This window comes from Prionailurus viverrinus, chromosome C1 (genome assembly GCF_022837055.1).
Source record: "Prionailurus viverrinus isolate Anna chromosome C1, UM_Priviv_1.0, whole genome shotgun sequence".
NCBI classification, from domain to species: Eukaryota; Metazoa; Chordata; class Mammalia; order Carnivora; family Felidae; genus Prionailurus; species Prionailurus viverrinus.
The window spans coordinates 170,629,972-170,650,196 of NC_062568.1; the positions used below are offsets into that span (position 1 = coordinate 170,629,972).

Genomic DNA, 20,225 nt, shown 5'->3' on the forward strand with positions numbered 1-20,225 from the left:
CTCAGACCACTTTTATTTTCTCATAGGTGAGACCCGCTAGGCACTTCCCGCCTCCCGGGAGAGGGCGGAACCTGGAGTAACCTCTCGGGGAGAGGCGCGGGTGTGTAGGTGAGTGGTTTTGGTAGAGGCTGGCATAGGACTAGGGATAGAACACCAGTACTTCAAACCTGAATTTAAGGTAACCTTGACCGCTTACGGGCAGCTGACGCTTGGCAGGGCACTTTCCTCTGAGCCCCAATGTCCCTTACTGTAAAAATAGGGATCGAAATGCCTAAGGGCGCCCGCACAGCTCCCGCCCCTAGTGGGTGCGCTGGAAGTTTCCTTGCCTCACCACCCACTTCTCGCAGCTGCTGCGCCTTCACCGGGGCCACCCGCTGAGCCTGAGAGTGGCCCTGCCCACTACACCAGTGCTGCATCCGACTGCACGCCCCTTCCCCGGCGTCAAGAGGGAGTTAGTTTCCTCCCATTTCCTTGGGGTTTCCCCATCTGCCTCCTAGAAGCTAGCCCAGAGCTATGGAGATGTTCTTTGCTCCTTGCACCTACACCAATTTATCAAATGCTTGCGGTGTTGGTCAAGCACTGTGGTGAGCGTTGGGTTTGCGTTGGTGAATAAAACAGCTATGGAATGAAGAGTTTATGGGCAGAAAGCAAGTAAAGTAAATAAGCGATTGCAACACGCATGTATATTTCCTATATCTTTTCCCCAGTTATTTTTCTTTTTAGCATTTAACACTAAATACCGTGTTTTCCATTTGGGGCTTGTCTGATGACCTTCTCTTCCACTAGAATGTAAACTCCATGAGTGCAGCGGGTTTTGTTTCCTCGCTGCTCTATCCCGTGCACCTAGAACAGCAGTAAATATGTGGTAAATGAATCAATACATAGTAGAAACAAATAGGGTATGTGACAGGCATGAGAAAGGGGAGGTTCAGGATGGGCTTCTGAGAGGAGGTGACCTTTAAGGAAGACCCAAAGGTCATCTCGCCAGAGGCAACAACAGGTGTCAAGGCCTGGCTTAAAGTTAATGCTTCTTAGACTGGAAAGGTAGAGGCTAGGAGCAGGCAGGAACCAGATCTTTAAAGTTCACGGTGGACTTGGCCAACTTCTCTGCCGATTTCCAAAACATCAAAGAAGGTAGGGTAATTAAGACGCAGAGAAGGTAAGTTTAAGGCAAATACTGATAGGAATAACCCTCGTGCTGTATTACAGTTTACAGTTAACAGAGCTTTTACTTATCTCAGTTATCTTGCAAAAACTTCAGAAGTTAAAAAAAAAAAAAAGCATAAAGAGGGCTCCAGACTTCATTCACTCACAATACATACCTGGTCCATAGCACAAAATAAAAATGAGTTGAATTGATGTAACACCATGCTAGACTGCAAGCTTTATCTCCTTATGTAGGGAGCCCATGTCCTATTTATATCTGTTGTGTCTCAGCACCTAGCACTGTGCCTGGCTCCCAGACCTTATTTATAAACTGAATGAGCACTCACCATTCACTGGAGCCTTACATATGCCAGGCTTGTGCTTGGTGGCAGAATACAGGAAGAATAAGACACCATCCTTGCCCTCAAGGGGGTTGCAGCCTGCTCAACCCTCCTGAAATCATAGAGCTCACGAACAGTAGAACCAAATTTTCTGAAACCAAAATTTCAGAGACATTAGGAGAAAGATGTATTGCACACAGAGGGACTGCCCTTCTAAAACCAAGCGGTAAGAGAATGTGGACAAGTTCTGATCAGAAGAAGCATGGGGCACCAGGCAAGAAGATTGGATTCGAGCCAGTAGGCAATGGGGAGCCGTTAAAGCTCGCTTAAGTGGGAGACTGGTGTGATAAGAGCTAGTGGCAGGTGTGAGGATGGGTGGTGTAGGGAGAGGCTGGAAGCACATCCTCTGGGACCATGGGAAGCCCCTGTGTAAATGGACATGGGAAGCAGGAAAAGTAGAAAAGGTTTTAAAGGTTAGGAATTGTGGGAGGTGATTGGTAACCAAGAAACGGGACATCCCTGTCTTTTAGGAGCTATGTGACCTTGGTAAGTTATTAAACAAAACCCGCCCCCCACCTCGCCTCCAGTTTTTCCGCCTATAAAATGACATCTCTAGTACTAGCCTCATTATAAAGATGAAATGAAACGCAGCAATTTGGTGGGTGACTTGCCTGAGTGAAGACAGAAACTGAGTGAAGACAGAAAAGGATATGTTGGTATAATTCCGTTTACGTAAAGGTAAAAACCGGGCAAAGCTGAACTGCAGTGGTTAAGTTTGCACACAAAAGTGGCAAAACTACTTTTGAAAAGCAAGGGAATGATTATGCCAAAAGTCAGGATGATGATTACCTTGTGGGGGATGGGAGGTCACCAGGAAGGGACACGTGATTGGCTTCTGGGTTGCTAGCAAGGCTCTTTGTACTTGAACATGTTGTAGTTACATAGGTGTTCTTTTCTAAACATTTTAATTTCCTTTTTAATAATTTCTATAATTACTAAATTATACATAAGTACTGTGTTTTATCATTGAATATCATTTACTTATTTAATGTTTATTTTTGAGAGAGAGAGAGGGAGACAGAGTGTGAGTGAGGAGGGGCAAAGAGAGAAAGGGAGACACAGTATTCAAAGCAGGCTCCAGGCTTGGAGCTGTCACCACAGAGCTTGATGCGGGGCTTCAACCCACAAACCATGAAATCATGACCTGAGCTGAAGTCGGAAGCTTAACCGACTGAGCCACCCAGACACCCTATCACTTAAAATATTTTTTAAATTCAATGAGGTTTTCTGTGAAAAGTGCTTAATCCAGCGCTGAAAGCACAGGAAGAGTCAGGAAACCTTGGTTGCCAGTTCTGATTGTTGTGTCCTGTCTGCCTCCCCTGCCAGGCAGCAGATCTCAGGGTTGATTCATCCCTGTCCCGATGCTCACACAGAGTTTGGCACTTGCAGGCCTCAGGGAGAATAGGAGGAATAGAGATGACCAGAGTATAACCCATATGTTTTCCCTCTCTCAGGCTGACGGAGGAGCAGGGCCTGGGCCTTTGGCCTCACAGAGTCCAACCTGCTCTGGGAAGAGCACCCAGTTGTCCCTCCCAGGCCGCCCAAGCCCCACGGATGATGGACGAGACGGGGGAGGAGGAGGAGGAGGAGGAGGAAGCCTGGCTGCAGCTTCGGCCCGTGGAGCCCTTGCCCTCCCAGTGCTGTGGCAGTGGCTGCTCACCTTGTGTGTTTGATCTCTATCACCGAGAGCTGGCGAGGTGGGAGGCAGCGCGAGCCAGCAAAGACAGGAGCCTGCTGAGTGGAGAGGAGTCACAGGTGAGGGAGGGCTGCTCCTCAGATAAGAGGGCCAGAGTGGCAGCGTGTGCCTGGCCTCTGCCCTGCACGGTGGACCTGTGTGGAGATGCTTTCCCTGACTCTGCACAGCAGAGAGAAAAGAGTGTGCTCACTGGAAGCAGACAGATCCAAGTTCAAAGCCTGACCCTGAGCTGGGGCATGGGGTAGTCCCAGGAGTGAATGGGGCTTGGGCATTTTACAGGCGAGAGATCTGTGAGTCATGACATTCATAGAAAGCTTCTGAGAGGAGGTACAGGTAGATGGAGTGTTAAAGGCAGGGGACTGAAACGTAAGACGTGAATTTGAATTCCTGCTCAGGGTGTGACGTTGGACAAGTAAGCCACTACCATTCGGGCCTCGGTTTCCCCACATGGATAATGACGATATTGGATTGAATCATCTTAAGATCCCATCAGTTTCTAAATTCTGCAAACCTGAATTTTAGCAGGTTTGAAGGATGAGTAGGTATTTCATACGTTGGAGATGAGTGTTCTGGATAAAGGGCACAGCTTGAGCAAATGAAGACTCCCAGATAGGAAGCAGCAGGGTATTCTTGGGAGAATAGAGAAAGGTTTGCCATTTGATGCAGGCGAGAGAAAATGAGGCTTGACGTTCATCCACAGGGCCCTGGAGTGCCCAGCTGAGGAGGCTGCGCTTTATATCCTGGGGCTGAAGGAGCCATGGAAGGCTTCAGAGCAGGGTGAGCTCAGTGTGAAATGTTCGGGCCTTCTTAGATCAGAGCATGAAAGGGCAGTGAGGTGGGACTACTCTCTATTGTACAGAAAACTTACCGGCAGAAATAGCCTGTCCTTGCGGAGAGTGGGGAGGGTGCTTGTGGATGCTTGTGTGTCTGTTGAGTCCCAGGTCCTAGCTGTTGGATATTTTCCTGTTGCAGAGCTGCCCTTCCAAGCTGAACCCAGAGACCTTCCTGGCCTTCCGCATCAGTGCCGTGGACAGACTCACCAAGGACACTTACCGTGTTCGGTTTGCACTACCCAGGAACAGCCAGCTCGGCCTGCGGCCTGGACAGCACCTCATCCTACGGTACACTCAGATGGTGGGAGGGCCAAAGCTTTGAGGCCCTGCTTTGCCATTTGCTAGCTGTGTGGCCTAGAGCAACTTGCTTAACCTCCCTCATGCCTCCATTTATCCCTTTTAAAATAAACATAGTGGTACCTGACTCAAAGGGTTCTGGGATTGAGTTTTCATATTAACTAGTAGCAACAACAGCAACAGTGAACACCTTCATAGTATTTACTCTCCAAGGCACAATTCTGTGTGCTCATACCTAGGGAACTCATTTAATCTTCACAAAACCCTGTGCAGTAGGTACCATTGTCATTCTCAGGAGGAAACTGAAGTCAGAGAGGTTCAGTAACTTGCCCAAGGTCACACAGTTAGGAAGTGTTGGGGCCAGGATTTTGAAGGCGAGCAGTCTGGCTCTAGAGCCTGTGGTATTAACCTAACATTAGTGCCAGTTGATAGAAAGGACACTTGTCCTTGAAAATAAGGGACTTGCCCAGGATCACACAGCTGGGATTCAAATCCAGACAGCCTGGCTCCCCAGCTACACTCTACCACTCCTCTGAAGTTCCTTCCTGCTCCCAGCCTACTTCTGCCCTCTCCCCCCATCTTGATCCCCACCCCATGCTCCACCTGACCTGACCTGCCCAGGGACAAGGCCCTTTTGGGACCTCCAGGTGGAGGCATTTGCTAGACAGTTGACTATATGGGTCTGAGGCTCAGCAGAGAGATCTGAGCTATGGATGTGGGTGTGGGAATCATCGGCCTGCACCTGGATGACATTTGGGAGTGTGTGTGACATGGAAAGACAGAAGGACAGAGGACCAAACCCTGGCAATTCCAGCACCTGTGGTATTGGCAGGAGGGGAAGGAGCCAGCAAAGCAGACGGAAGGTATAGCCAGGAAACAAGGAGAGCATGTCTTACTGCTGGTCACACTCCAGCCACTTGCCTCATGCTGACCCCTGGTGTTTGTGTCCAGTGCATCTGGCCTGTGCCCTGGCTGCCTGTGGTTAAAGCTCACTGTCCCAGTGGTTCTGGGGCAAGTCGCAGCCCCATGCAGCCCTCCATCCATAAATAGGGATGCCCAGAACTCCTGCCCCTAGCTTGGCCCCTCCAGTGACATTCCTAACACGTGTAGCTGACCTTGTCGCTCCCATTCAGATACCTGCTGGGTTCTAGGGAAGCTCCCTGAAGCTCCAGCTTCTTTCCCCACCAAGTTCTCCCCACTCCTCCATCACACTTGTGCCTTGCCGCAGCCTCATGATGCACTCACCACTTCCTGGCTTGCTCTGCATTTCCTACCTCTGAGCTTTTGCCCAGGCTATTCCTTCTGCCTGGAATTACTTCCTTCCTATTCCCACTTTCACCTATCAGTGGCCTGTTCCTCTTTCATACCCAGGAGGGTATCAAAAGCTCCAGGAGGCCTCCTGAGTTCCCCGGATGAGAGTGGTCCCTTCATCTGTAGCATGTCAGTGTGTACCTCTGTGGTAGCAGATGTCACAGTGCTCTCTGTGTCCATGCCACGCCGTATGTTCTGTTTATTATTTCTTTGTTTGTTCCCTAAGCACTTATTGAATATTTCTATCTTCCTGCTTTTGATGCAGTTCAATGGAGCCTTTTTAATCCATGCATGTCTCTGAGAAGAGAGTTTTGCATGCAGTAGGACTCAAAAGAGGAGTGCTTGGGTGCTTCTGGGAAGCTCTGAGGTGTCATGTGAGGAACCCAGCTCTGGAGTCAGGCAGAGCTAAGGATGAATTCTAGCTGTGTGACCTCAGGCAAGTGACATCCTTAGCCTTGGTTTCCTCCTGTGGGTTATTGTTTGTTAAATGAGATAATGCATACTATATGGCTGGTGCACAGTTGGCATTTAATGCACTATGGCTGCTATTATTACTCATGATATCATCCCGGCACCCTTTTTGATAACATCATAGGTCGGGCCTTGGACTAGGGCACCTTCGAGCATCTTTCTGATTCTGATGCTCCTGGTACATGGTAGTAAGCATTCCATAAGTGTTAGCCTTTATCTTTCTCATTCTATGGTCAAGAAGAGGTCAGGAAGGGGTGCCTGGGTGGCTTAGTCAGTTAAGCGTCCAACTCTTGATTTTGGCCCAGGTCATGATCTCCTGGGTTGTGAGTTCAAGCGCCATGTGAGGCTCTGCGCTGACAGTGTGGAGCCCGTTTGGCATTCTCTGTCTCCCTCTCTCTCTCTCTCTTTGCCCCTCCCCCACTCGCTTTCTCTCTCATAGATAAATAAATAAACATTAAATTAATTTAATTTAATTAAAAAAGAAGAGGTCAGGAAAAAGCACAGTGATGTCCTCAAAGCAGTTCACATCATTAGTGGACTATTTGAAGACTTTCCCATCTGTAATCCAGGTAGAACCACACAACAGGGACACAAATGGTTGTCTCCACCTTACGGAAGGGACCACTAAGGGATCAGGGACCTGATCCTGGCTGGGTCTCACAGCCAGCATGTGGCAGCGGGGGAGCCCAGTGTTCCTTTTTTCTGCTCCACCTTCAGTGAGGACCACTGGGGATGACTGGGCCCTAGCTTTCACCAGCCGGACACAGAGTAGGTACCTACAAGGGTTTGTTGAATGACGGCCTGACTGCCTGACCATATACTTCCGTTTCTCAGAGGGAAAGTGGATGACTTAGAAATTCAGAGAGCCTATACGCCCATCAGCCCTGCCAACGCGGAAGGATACTTTGAAGTTTTAATCAAGGTGAGTTGACCCACACAGATGTTCTTAAGATGGTATGGACTGGATCTCCATTTGGCAGCTTGGTTGGGATGGGGCAGATCCAACCCATGTGGGAAAAGCCAGTGTTCACATGGGAGGAGGCTGGCTTGAGGAAAGGGCAGGGACAGTGAAGGAAACCTTCTCCTATCTTCTTTTCTGGGGAAGAGGGGCTGCTGGACCACCAACAGAGACAGATTTTATGAAAAGGACATTCAGACTGAGAAAGGGAACACTGTTCCTTCTCACCTACTCACGGAGAATGAGCACTGAACCCAGGGGAAGGGGGAACCAAGCCATTTGGTACTGACTGTGTGCTTGTAGCTGGGATCCAAAGATGAGTCAGATACTATGCCCACCTTTGACAAGAGGCCAGGACACTACGATATGATAGATGGCATGACAGAAGGCCCCAATCCAATTCAGGGCAGCTGGGGCTGCAGGGAAGGGAGCTGGGCTTCCTAACAGAAGCTGTGAGTTTGAGCTGTGTGTTGAAGTTAAGGAGGGGAGGACTGAGAGGGATATGTGGAAAGGAAACTCAGTGCTGGGAACAACACATGCAATGGCAAAGGAGGCACAGTTTGGGGAACTGTCAGTCACTTGTCCTGGAATTGCAGGAGGCAAGCAGGAGAAAGTGGGACATGGAGCACCTTGTGAACTGAACTAACCTGAGACCACCTCTCAGGGAGGTAGACAGGGGCTGGGGCATTTGAGTTGGGCCTTGAAGACCAAATACATATTGGCGGTGGTAGGGAGTGGCATTCCAGGCTGAGGGGACAGCTAACCGAAGGCAGGGAGGTGTGAAACAGAGCATGGTCTTGTGGGAACTGTACCCAGTCTTATTGGCAGGAGGAGGGGTGCTCGTGGGAGCAGCCAAGGTGGGTGGGGCACTTGGCAGAGATGAGCTGAACAAAATGGGCTGGGTACAAATCCCCCCCTTCCCCACAAGACCCAAGGCCTGGGTGCCAGATGTATGTAAGAGGGCTTGAAGGTCCAATTATGTGGAAAAAATAATTAGGTTGAACTGTGTGAAATTGCTGATACTCTAACATTTTTGACTTAACAGAAGTGGTAGTTTTATACAAGTCAACCTGATCATCTACCTCGTCATTTCCCAAACAGAGTCCCAGGGAACACTGATATGTAAGAATTGCTTTCACGTCCTTTATCTCCCTGGTAGGGCGGGAATTATTATTTCCCTTTCATTGACAAGCACGCTGAGACCCCAGGGGGACCCAAGCCTCCACAGGTAGTAAGCAGTGTGGCTGGTGAGTGAGCCTCCTGACTTCAGGACCCCAGCACTGTCTTGGCTCCTGTCTTCCCTGACTTCAGTCAAAGCCCGAGTGTTTATTCCCTCACACATAAGCTTGGATGGGATCCCTTCTCCACGCAACTGTTTGTCTGGGAGATTCCACAAATCCTCTCCAAATGGCCTGCTTCCCCAAGCTGCTTGTCTGGGTGTGTTTCTGTTGAAAGGATAAGCCTGGAGACCGTTCTTCAGGGCAGCTGGATCTGTCCCAGCTGTAAGGCTGATTTTCTCCTTCGTTTACCGGAAAGCCTCTCTTTAGAGAGATGCTTAATTATCCCTAAGCCGCTGGCTGGGAAGAGCTGAAAATGTCTTTGCAAATTGGGAAGGCAGGCGGGTTTTTTAGGTTTACCTCCCATGTGGATGGGAAGGAGGAACTCTCATTTCTCAGGCACCTTCTGGGCACCAGGCACTGCTTCTAGCTCTTTATATTCCTCATCTCCTTTCAACCTCATAACCATCCTGCAGAGCAGATCTTATTATCCCACTTTGCGGATAAAGAAACGGATGCTCAGAGTGATGATGTCACTGTCCCAAGGCCCCTTGGGTAATAGGATCCCAAGTGGAAGAACAGAAGTTCGGTGTCAGTTCTGTTTAACAGGTATGTATCGAGCAGGCTTTGGGTGGGTGCTGGAGACACAGAAGAATCCTTCCTTTCTCCTTGAGTGCTGTCTGTGCGGTAGGGCTGTGAAAGTCCCAGCTGGGGCTGTGCCTCCGCCAAGACCGGGGCCAGAAAACAGGTGTGCTGGAGACAGGTCTCCAGCAAGTTAGGTGGAGAACTGTAGCCTCCCTCCCAGGCCTCTTGCAGGAGAGCTGAAGACTTTGCTTGCTTTATGCGTATGGTGCCCAAGGAAGTCAGGGATGCTCCCACGGGTAGTTGTGGGCTCTTCAAAGCGTGTCTGGTGACCAAGGTTCCATCTCCTTCCAGCTTGGTTATAATCTCACTCGAGACACCCTTTCAGTCCTGTCTACCAGAGCTTCCCCCTCCTCTTCACACTTGTGTCTTGGACTGTCCTTCCCTTGACCACACCACACCTGATACCCAGAATCCTCTCTGCCTTCCTGCTTCTATCCCCAGGGAATGCAGTCTTGCCTAGCCTGCAAGCTTCAGCTCAAATGCCTCCTCCTCCAGGAAGCCATTCCTGATCCTACTCCATTGGAAGTGACTGCACCTCCTCAGGGCTCTCTCAGCACTCTGTCCTTTTCATGGGGTTTTAGGTAGTCTCTATCTCGTATATGTGTGAGACTTCGGTCCCTCCTAGTTTGTGAGCTCCTTAAGGGGTGGGCCTGAATCTGGATTGATTAATTCATTCATTGAGATATTTATTAAGTCTTTCCCATGGTTCAGACTCTGGCTGCCTTCATGGAACTTATGGTCTAGCTGCCTTGCCTGCAGCCCCAGCATGGTGCCAGACCCAGAGTGGGCATGCCCCCAGGAAATGTGGGCTGCCCACCCCCGTGAAGGAGTCCCCTCTACAACCTTCACTTTTCTCGTCCAGCCAGGACACAGTAACAGGCAATGAAGAGGTTGCAAATGAGCGGCCTACAAACTGGCACATAATTATCTTTGGTTTGGGCCTGCACAGTGTTTAAAAAATTAGAATTGATTTCTGACATTTCAAAACAAGGTGATTTTACATAAAATTTGTATCTCCTGCCCCTCTTGGAAAATCAGAAGATGTGACAAACTGTATCCTGGAGTCTGCAAAGTATCTTCCTCCTTTAGAAGGAGCATTCATTCACTCACCAGTTTACTACAGTCCCCACCTCCCTGTGTTGTCTCCCTGATAGAGTGAGTGTCAGTCGCCATTAATCATCTCATACCTAGTTCTTTACTCAGTGATGCTACGTATACGGTCCCTGTAGTCGTGTGGGTTTGAGACCTCTGAAGGTAAGGCTGTCAGTCCTGTGGTTCTTATCCCAGCCTCACCGTTTCCCTTCTGGATAAGCTTCTGGGCCTCATCTGAAAATACGGAATGACTACCAACCCTGGGGTGACTAGGAGGATTAAATGAGATAACACACATACGGCACTTGACCTGCTGGAAGGGCGCACATTAGTGGCTGATGTGGTTTATATTGGACGTATGTGCCTGTCTCAGTGAGGTCTCCATGTGTTTGCTCCCAGTGCTACCAGACTGGGCTGATGTCCCGGTACGTCGAGTCCTGGAGCGCAGGAGACACCGCTTTCTGGCGAGGTCCATTTGGAGACTTCTTCTATAAACCAAACCAGGTTGGTGCCAGCACACTGAGTCTTCAGGAGACCCCTCCTGGCTTAGCCCCAGGACCACGGTTTTCCTGTTTCAGGCTGCAGAATTGCACTGTGCCATTCTTCCTGAGCCCAAATTCAACTCCAAGAGTATCTTTGGAGTTGGACATGGGAGGAGATGGAATAGGCACTAAGAAACAAAATTGCCTGCATATGCTCTAGAACTGTCCATGGCTGCCCATTGCTTGGAAAATCCACACTCACATACTTGGTACTCAGGACTCCTAACCGTCAGATCTTCAGGTATCTTTCCACTCTCACATTCCAGCTACAAAACTATGGAGACTACTCCTTTTACACCCCATGGCTCTCCACTTGGGAGCCCATTGCTTCCCAGCCTGAAGGCTCTTCCCCTCATCTTCCTGGCATATTTATATCCTTCCCTGATGTGCCCAGGACGAGTTAATAATTTCTCATCAGTTGGTGCATATCTGGAAAGCAGCTGGGCAGTGTGTACCACATCTTAAGAATCTTCAAATCCTTAGACCCAGCAATTCCACTTCTGGAAGCCTGTCCTATGGAAAGAATCCAAACGTTGTCTGTTGTGCACATGTACACGGAAGCTTTATTATAGCACGAAACTGGAGGAAACAGAATATCCAACAACGGGGCAACTGTTAGGTACACTGGGTTACAGGAACTTGATAAACTATTATCCTGGATTTTTAAATTATGTTTATAAATGATGGTCTGTGCTTATGCTGTAAGATCTGGTGACAAACACTGTGTATAAAACCAAATGTACAACAGGTTGGGCAACTAAGTTTAAATGCACAGAAAAAATATAAAAAAATGCAATGAAATGTTAGTGGCTCTGGGTGGTAGAATTATGGGTGATTTTTGTTTTCTTCATTATACCTTCCAAGTTATCCACAGTGAGCATCTATTACCTTTATGATCAGGAAACAAAGCAAAACAAAACAAGTGAAAAGAATGAATCCTTTCTTTCTCTCCATTATTTTTGTTTAATATAAAAATAGCTTTTTATTGTGTATTAGAAACATGGTCCTTGTACATTACCAAAAACCAACCAACCAACCAACCAACCATTTAGCAAAGCAAAAAGAAGAAAGTAAAGAACCCCTGTAGGCCATCTCCCAAGACACACCAGCCTTACTATCTTGGCAGATGACCTTCTAATTCCTTTTCCACACACAGGTGTGTACACAAGTGCACACGCACACACATATTGGTGTATAATGATACTGTGAAACACCTGTGTGGCACTGCGTGTGTGTCAGGCTCCGATTTTAGCCCTTGCCGTGCTAAAATTTTACTTTATCCTCACAACAGCTCTTAGGTACTGCTACCCCTACTTTATGGATGCGTGGTGTATATGTGGTAATGCTGTTGTGTAGTGCACTTCTAGTACAAACCATGCTCCGCCTTGCATTTTAGCTGAGGGTGTCTCTGTGTCCCCCAAGGTCTTGAGAGCAGAGACCAGGATTGTCCCTGTTTCCTCCTGACCTGGAGGGGACCCCTGATGAACATTGTCTTTTTTTGTTTAAGTTTCTTTAGGAGCTCCTGGGTGGCTCAGTTGGTTAAGCATCTGACTTCAGCTCAGGTCATGATCTCATGGTTCATGGCTTTGAGCCCCGCGTCGGTCTCCATGCTGACAGTGCGGAGTCTGCTTGGGATTCTCTAGAGAGAAAGCATGTGTGCATGCAAATCGGGGAGGGGTAGAGAGAGGGAGAAAAAGAGAATCCCAGACAGGCTCCGCACTGTCAGCACAGAGCCTGATGCGGTGCTCAAACCCACAAATTGTGAGATCATGACCTGAGCACAAATCAACAACCGGACGCTTAACCAACTGAGCCACCCAGGTGCCCCGCAATGAACATTGTCTTGCCCACCATTTCTGGGTGGAGCCTCTCAGGCACCCCTGCAAAGCCCCTGCACTTCCTGTCCAGGAAGGTTGTAGAGCCAGGCAGTGAGGAAGACGAGTTGTCATCTCACACAAACATTTCGCTGCTGAAACTGGCTAAGGCTTGGTTCTGCTCCCCTGGGGGACGTGGGGCTGTTCTGGCCCTCCTCCTGGCCCTGCTGTGCTGCTCTGCAGGGGTCTTCATGGTAGACGGCGACCACAGCAGCCGTGACACTGGTACGTGAGCATCTGCCTGTGTGTTCCTTGCAGACGTTTGCAGGTCTCCACCCTGGGCCACAGGTGGGTCAGGCAAGGCCCTGTCTTCCAGAAGCTCACAGTGTGATGGGGGGGCAGACACACACAAATGGTGACAATACGGTGTGACCAGTGTCATGAGGAGGGTGCACAGAGAGCTGTGGGGATGCAAAGAAAGGATCCCTCATACGCTACTGGCTTGGGGAAAGCTTTCCAGAAGAGACCCTGAGCAGTGATGGGAGAAAGAGGGGGAACACGGCAGGCCCAGGACCGGGGGGCTGAACAGGGTCGGGCAGCCGGCAGCAGGGCTCAGTGAGAGACAGGATGGAACTGTGTTGAGTGTCAGGGTCCACACCAGGCACCTGATGACATCTTGTCTAATCCTCACAACCATCCTGAGACACGTGCTACTGTGGGGAGGTGCTGTTATTTTATTTACTTATTTATTCATTCATTCATTCATTCATTCATTCATTCATTTATTTCACTGGTGAAGAAACCAGGGCCCAGAGAACTGAAAGCATTTGTCCAGATCATATGGCTGGGGATTTATACCCAGGTCTGCATGACTGATACTCGAGGAAGTGTGATAATGCATTGGCTGTCGATAAAGCTAGTGAAAACCTGGACTGCATTCTCAGAGGCCTGATCTCTAGAATGAAGGAGACAAACCACCTTGCTGTATAGGTCAGACACTAACCTTTAAAGCCCTGATCTTAAAGAAGATCACCCTTACTTCAGAGATCTAGAGCCAGGAGATGGAGTCAGTGATTGGGTCAATGAAACTGGGGCCTCTTGGAGAAGAAACTCACATGTTGCATGGGACTTCTGTGCCAGCACTATGCTGGGTGCTTATGTATAGTCAGTATCTCAGTCTAGAGAAGAGGAGGCATCCATGCCGGGGCCCACAGATCTCTACAGGGTTGCCCTGGGGCAGAGAAGGCAGCCCAGAGAGCAGAGCTGGGATAGGGGTGGTAGACAAGGCTTTGGTGGGAGCAGGTTTCTGTTCAGGGTGAGGCGGAAAGACCTCACCAGCAAGGGGAGTCACCCTATAATAGAACAGACTGCTTTGGGAGGTAGTGGGCTACCTGTCAAGAGAAATGTGCAAACAAAGTCCTGTGGAGTTGGCTTAGGAAAGCAACAAAGCCACTTAGAGCCTCCCGATTGCATGATTTCTCTTCCACAGACCTCGCGAGCAAGGATGGCTTCTTGGAGGATGTTGAGAGGGGAGCTCAGATGGGTGGGACCCCCAGGAAGGGCAGTTGAAGCAAGCCCAAGAAAAGTCCCTAGAGCAGGTGGGTGGGCTGATGTCTGTCATATACCCATTCTGTCCCCCAGTACGGTGAGCTCCTCATGCTGGCTTCGGGCACTGGCCTGGCCCCCATGGTGCCTGTCCTGCAGAGCATAACAGACAATGCAGAGGATGAGACCTTTGTCACCCTGGTCGGCTGCTTCAAGACCTTTGAGGGCATCTACCTGAAAACCTTCCTCCAGGAGCAAGCTCGTTTCTGGAATGTCCGTACCTTCTTTGTACTCAGCCAGGTGAGCCCAGCGTGGTGACTTCCTTCCCTGATGGACACTGTGGTTTCCCCTTGCAGCTGTCCTGAGGATCCCCTGGGGCCTCCCTGCCCCCTGCCACCAGTGGGAATCCCCACCTGCCTGGCAAGGAAGGTTATGTTTGTTGAGTAGATGAGGAAACTGACGCTCAGAGATGTGAAGGTGCTAGTGCATCCATGCTGCTGGATGGGCGAAGTCAGGGCTGAGCTCCAGCCCTCCCCGCCATGCTTTGCTGCCTACTATCTGCCCCCTGGCATCACCAGGTTTATGTGCTGAGGGCCTGATTATGGAGTCAGTGGGCCAGACCACAGATGTCCCCTAGGCGGTGATAAGCTCCTTTGGGTAAGGCTCATGTGTCTGGATCACCGTGCTCTCCTCCGTGCCTAGCAGAGTGCCAGGCACGCACTCCATCAACAGTTGGTGGAGTAAGTTGGATCTGGGTTTACCGCATTTATTAGGGCCCCTACCACACCACTTTGCCCTGCATGGCGGGAAAGCTGCTTCCAAACTCTCCAAGCTTCAGATACTTGAACTGGAAGCAACTCCGCCTCCTGACCTCTTCTTCTCTGATTCCTTCTCCCCTCCATGGCCACCCTGCCCGGGCCCTCCCCTCTGGCCCATTGTGGGAGGGGGCCATCTTGTTCCTTATTCCAAGCCAGGCCCTGAGTTGTTCTGGTCATCTGCCTTTGGTCATCTGCCTTCCCCTAGGTCTATAGCTTTATTTCTCTTTCTCACCCCAGGGTTGGGGTTCCCTGCTGGGGCCTCCCCTCTGTTCTGTGTTGCTCAGGGTCAGTCTTACTGCCCAGTAGTTTGGAGCACCCTTCCCATCAGTTTCCTACTTGAGGCAGTTTTGGAGTGTTCCTAAAGACTGAGCCAATCTTCAGCATCATGATTGAGTGGCGGGGGTGGTGTCAGGAAATTGGGTTTCCCTTCCCAATACCAGGAGTCCTGGGATCCTCAGTGGCCAGGCTCTGTGGGCCTGTCCATGGGACAGAATGCTCAGTGGCATGAACATCAAGAGTGTGGTACTTGGTGAACGTTAGCAGCCTCAGGAGGTGCTGGAGGCAGGAGAATGAAGCAAAGGCTGGCGTGCAACCCTGCTCAAGTGCCAGGTCAAGGAAGCGGGCAGGAGCAGCAGGAAGGCAGGCACCTGGCGGAGTCACTGGCTGTTGCCCAGCCTTCTGTTCCCCCGACCACAGAATTTAGAAATGAAGACAGCCTGCCCCCTGCCCTCCAGGCGCTCACCTGTATATGGGGAGACAGCCACAGGGATAGCTTCACTGAGTGTTTTCTCTGTGCCTGACACTGTGCTAAGCTCTCTATGTGTGTTACGTCATTTAATCCCAGCATAATCTTGGGAGGCTTGCACTGCTATTGTGCCCATTTTATAGATGTGGAAACTAAGGCACAGAGATTAAGAACCTTGATCAAAGTAACACAGTGAATTGATGGAGAATTAAGTGTGAGCTGGCAGCAAGCAGGGAGGGCTTCACAGAGGAGCTGGCATTGAGCCTGGGCTTGAGGGCAGAGTTAAAGTTGACCAGCAATAAAGGGTCTTCAGCTCTGGGCCAGGGCTTTGATGATACCACTGGCCTGGGGCTGGGCAGGCGAGGGGGCTGGCTGTCAATGGCAGGGACTGGTGAGGGGCAGTGGAGTGGGAGGTGCCGCCTGCCCTTCCATGCCTCCTTGACCTAGGCTGCTCCCTGTCCTGCCCAGGCTGCAGCCACAGCTTTCTCAACAGTCTCCCTCTCCAGCCCTGCCCTGCCAGTGTGTCCTTCATCGTGCAGCCAGGAGGGCGGCACAGACCACACCACCACCATGCTTTCAGCCCTTCTGTGGCTCCCCACTGCTCCCCGGATGACAGCCAAGCCCACGTGGTTGCACCAGCCGCCATGGCCTCGTTTCCTGGCTCACCTGCCCTGTGTGTCCTGGCGTCACTGGTCTGCACGTGGCTGTGAGTGCACCGTGCTTTTCTGGCTGCCAGGTCTGCCTTTGCTGGCGCTGTTCCCCCTTCCAGGAGCACTTTTCCCTTCTTCCTCGCCTAACGCCTACTCCCCGCTCACATCTCCCTGCTGCGGTGTGACTCCATCCCGGAAGCCTTTCTAGAGTCCCAAGACTGGCGTGGGCGTTTCTGCTGTCATAGCCTGGGCTCTCTTCCTTGATGGTATCTACCCCGCTCACCATCATTGATTACAGGCCCCGCAGCCCACCTGAGCAACAACCAGACCCACCACATCTTTGGGTGTGCGGTTGGAGGAAGGATGCTGTGCCAAACCTAACTAGCTGAGGGGGATTGGGCAGTGGCAGGGAGGTGTGAGGCCGGTGGGCCCTGTGGCCCCGTGAGCCCGTGAGGATCACCCCGTGAGCACCGCAGTGCTGTCCTAGGAAAGGCCCATGGGGTCAGGTGAGCTCTGTGGCGCCGGGCTCCAGGGCCCTGTGAGTACCTCTGAGAGCAGAGGCCTGTGCTCATCACGGTAGCTCACAGAGGTCATAGTCACTCGGCTAGAACATGGTGGCAGAGCTTGGACTCCAACCCCCTCTCTCCATGCTGTCTCTTTGCTTTCCCCAGAAACTAGAAGCTCACCTTAATAGGGTCTGCAGAGGTGATGGTCCTGTTCTGTTTTTGGGTGTTTCGCTTCTGGTTACATGGTTTCTTCCCTCCGTTAGAGTTCTTCAGACTACGTACACTTACTGATTTGTGCGCTTTTCTGTAGGTATGGTGTATCTCGACAAAATGTTCATTTAGAAAAGAGAAGTTCCTCCACGTAAGCTGAGGGTGGAGCTTTTCTTTTGTGATCCTGAGGATGTAAGCCACAGGTGGAGCTAGAGGGGCAGAAAGGGCAGCCTGGGTCACTCGGGCACACTATGCCCCGGAATACTCCTTCTGGCCTTTCTGTGTGAGAAGTAGCCCCCTCTGGGTTAAGGCCCTGCTGCCTCGGATCCCTCATTCACACGGCCAGAGTGAGGCCAGGAAGCTTGTCTGTTTAGAGCAGTTGCCACATCCCAGGGCCTACCACAGTGCCAGGCGCAGAGTGACCGCCCAGTTAAGTGTTTGCTCGCTCAGTAAGATCACTGAAACTTCATGAGACAGGTGAACACGTGTTGTACTCCCTGGGTGATGGTGGCGGACAACCTTAAAAAGACCCACAATCTTGGGGAGAAGACGTCCCCCTGGAGTGACAGGTGCAGTGGCCCCTGGGAAGCAGTGAAAATTGGTGGGGCCTGCCTCGTGTGCCCTGGGTGTGCCTCCTCCTTGTGTCTCACCTGTGGGGAGAGGATAACCGTCCCCCCCACACTTGTTATGAGGGTGATCAGAGTGCCAGTGCCAGGAAGTGCCTGGCCTGTGATAGGGCATCTGCCTCAGTTTCCTGGTTTGGTAGACCATACTGGCTGCGTGAACTCTGAAGACCTCCCAGTAGTCGCCTGCACTATTTCTCATTGTCTCAGGAGAACTCTCCGGAGCAGCTTCCCTGGAGTTACCGGGAGAAGACCCGCTTTGGCCGCCTGGCCCAGGACCTGATTGAAGAGCTGGTTGGCTCCTGTCGGAGAAAGCCGTTTGCATTGGTCTGTGGCTCAGCGGAGTTTACCAAGGACATGGCCAGGTACCTGCTGTGCGCAGGCCTGGCCGAGGACTCCTGCTTCCTCTTCTAGCCCTCGCCAGGGTCCTGCCACTGGGACACTGCAGGAAGCACGGACTTGAGTCAGAAAACATGAAGAGCAGGCCTGGCCCTGCCGCTAACTGGCCAGGCGACCTAGGTGAAGGTCTTTGCCTCTGCGCACCTCCGCCTCCCATCTACCCCACGGGGTGGCCAACTCCCTCGGGCAGACATATTGCTGTGTAGAAGGAGGATGGGGCCGCAGGAGCTCTTAGGAGGAGAGCCACCAGCCTGGGAGTCCAGGGCTCCCTGGAGAAAGTCAGGTCCATGCTAAGCCGTGGGATGGATAGGAGTTGGCAGGAGAAGGTGCAGGAGGAGCTTCCCAGGTTCCTTAGATTAGGGGGCTTGGGGACCCCCATCTGCCCCTGCCCTGTAAAAGTGTTCAAAAGTCTGCTTTCCCTGGAAGATGTGTCTCCCTGCTGTGGCCTCACAGGGCTGGCTCGGATATGTTGCTTGCAAATGCCTAGGGAATGAGCGTAGGGGTAGCTAAGAGCTCTTTGGAGGAGGAACCTGCCTTATGTACCTCCAGTGCCTCAAGCCTGACACAGCGGTCTCAGCTTCTGTGACCTGATCACATTCTCCGAGCAAGGTGGGCCCTGGATTACTTTTATTGCGTATGGGGCCCAGGCCTTTCCTGCTGCAAACGGCTTCACTCTCTGTCTCCCTTCCCCTGTCTCAAGAACAAGAGTCCTTTCCTGAGCAAAAGAGATACGGAAACAAACACCCCTCCCTCCCGCAGGCAGCCAGCTCAGCCGCCTTCAGCTCCTCCGGAGTCCTGGTGACGGTTGCTATGGAGATCTAAAGATAGAGCAGGAGTCAGGAGACCTGGGTCCTTCTCTCTGCTCTGCCCACTGAGCAGCTGCTGATTCCGCTCCACCCCCGCTGCCCTCCCCACCCCATCCCGCCCCCCTCCCCACCCCACCCTTCCATCTTGCATGGGGCAAGCCCTCCCCAGGGACCCGGCACTCCCGGGCAGTGCCCTGCAGGTCATGAATTCTGGTTTCCACAGCCTGGGCTCCACTGTGCCGAAGCAGCCCTGGCTGGCTGGGGGCACTTCCAGAATCGGAATATTAAGCCATGAAATCTCAGAATCTGAGAAGCGTGGAATCATAGAATTAGAACTTTATAGTCACGGAATCACAGTCCTCCTCACACCAGAGATTAAAGTTCAGGACTCCAGAAAGCATCCCGTCCGATAGACTCATTGTGTAAATGGGGAAACCAAGGCCCAGTGAGGCTAAGAGATTTGCCCAGGGTAAAACAGTTCATGGCAGAGTTGGCACTAGAAGCCAGGTCTCCCGACGTCACCTGTACTGAGAGCTGTGTAACCAGTGATTTTCAAACTGGGCTCTGAAGGACCCTAGGGTTCTTGGCATGGCAGCAGAGAAGGGACAGCCAGGTGGGATCTCCAGGCTCCCTTCAACCTTCAACCCGAGCAGTTCTGTTTTCGTCCCATTTATATATTGGGGTTTGCAGTTATTTCCATTTGTGAGATCGGGTTTTCTTGCGCTGCCCGAAAAGTTGCAGCGAATCTCCGTGCTGTGCCATGTTCACTAAACAACCATGGCGAGCAGATGGGGGATGGTGCCAAAGGTCTCAAACTACATTTCCCAGGCACAATTCCTCGGTCACTTAGATGCGGGAATACTGCCTGTGACCTTCGCCAAGACTCCCATGCACATTAGCATATCAAAGGCTCTGAAAAGTCCAATGGCAAAGAAAAATTTTTTTTCATTTTGTTTAACTCAGTTTGCCACGCTTATTTAACTACAGAACAGTTTGATCCACTAGAATCTTTTTTTTTTTAATTTTTTTTTTCAACATTTATTTATTTTTGGGACAGAGAGAGACAGAGCATGAACGGGGGAGGGGCAGAGAGAGAGGGAGACACAGAATCGGAAACAGGCTCCAGGCTCTGAGCCATCAGCCCAGAGCCCGACGCGGGGCTCGAACTCCCGGACCGCGAGATCGTGACCTGGCTGAAGTCGGACGCTTAACCGACTGCGCCACCCAGGCGCCCCTCCACTAGAATCTTTTGAGACCAGTATTCCATGGACTGTCTCTGGGGCATGCCGGTCTGTCGCGCAGCCTCTTTTCGGCTCGGTGTAGTGAGTGGGAAGGCCTGCACTGAGCCTCAGAGGTCCCGAGTGGGAGCCTTGACCTCTTACCGCCTCTCCTGTGACCTGGGCACGACACTTCTTCTGTCTCCAGGCCTCTGAAATCTGA

The 20,225-nt window shown here is 51.2% G+C and overlaps 1 protein-coding gene across 2 annotated transcripts; it reads left to right on the forward strand.

The window, feature by feature from the left end:
* Positions 1–33: 33 nt before the first annotated feature.
* On the forward strand, positions 34–19,904 carry LOC125173096 (NADH-cytochrome b5 reductase-like). 2 transcript variants are annotated; one of them, XM_047871920.1, is made up of 7 exons: positions 34–108; positions 3,002–3,302; positions 4,216–4,364; positions 6,990–7,077; positions 10,527–10,631; positions 14,125–14,328; positions 17,791–19,904. In XM_047871920.1, the coding sequence occupies exons 2-7, from the start codon at positions 3,102–3,104 to the stop codon at positions 17,992–17,994; spliced, it is 951 nt and encodes a 316-aa protein (XP_047727876.1). In that variant the 5' UTR covers positions 34–108; positions 3,002–3,101; the 3' UTR covers positions 17,995–19,904. The 2 variants fall into 2 exon arrangements, with proteins under 2 accessions (XP_047727876.1, XP_047727877.1); XM_047871921.1 differs by having other exon boundaries at positions 103–178.
* The last annotated feature ends 321 nt before the right edge of the window (positions 19,905–20,225 follow it).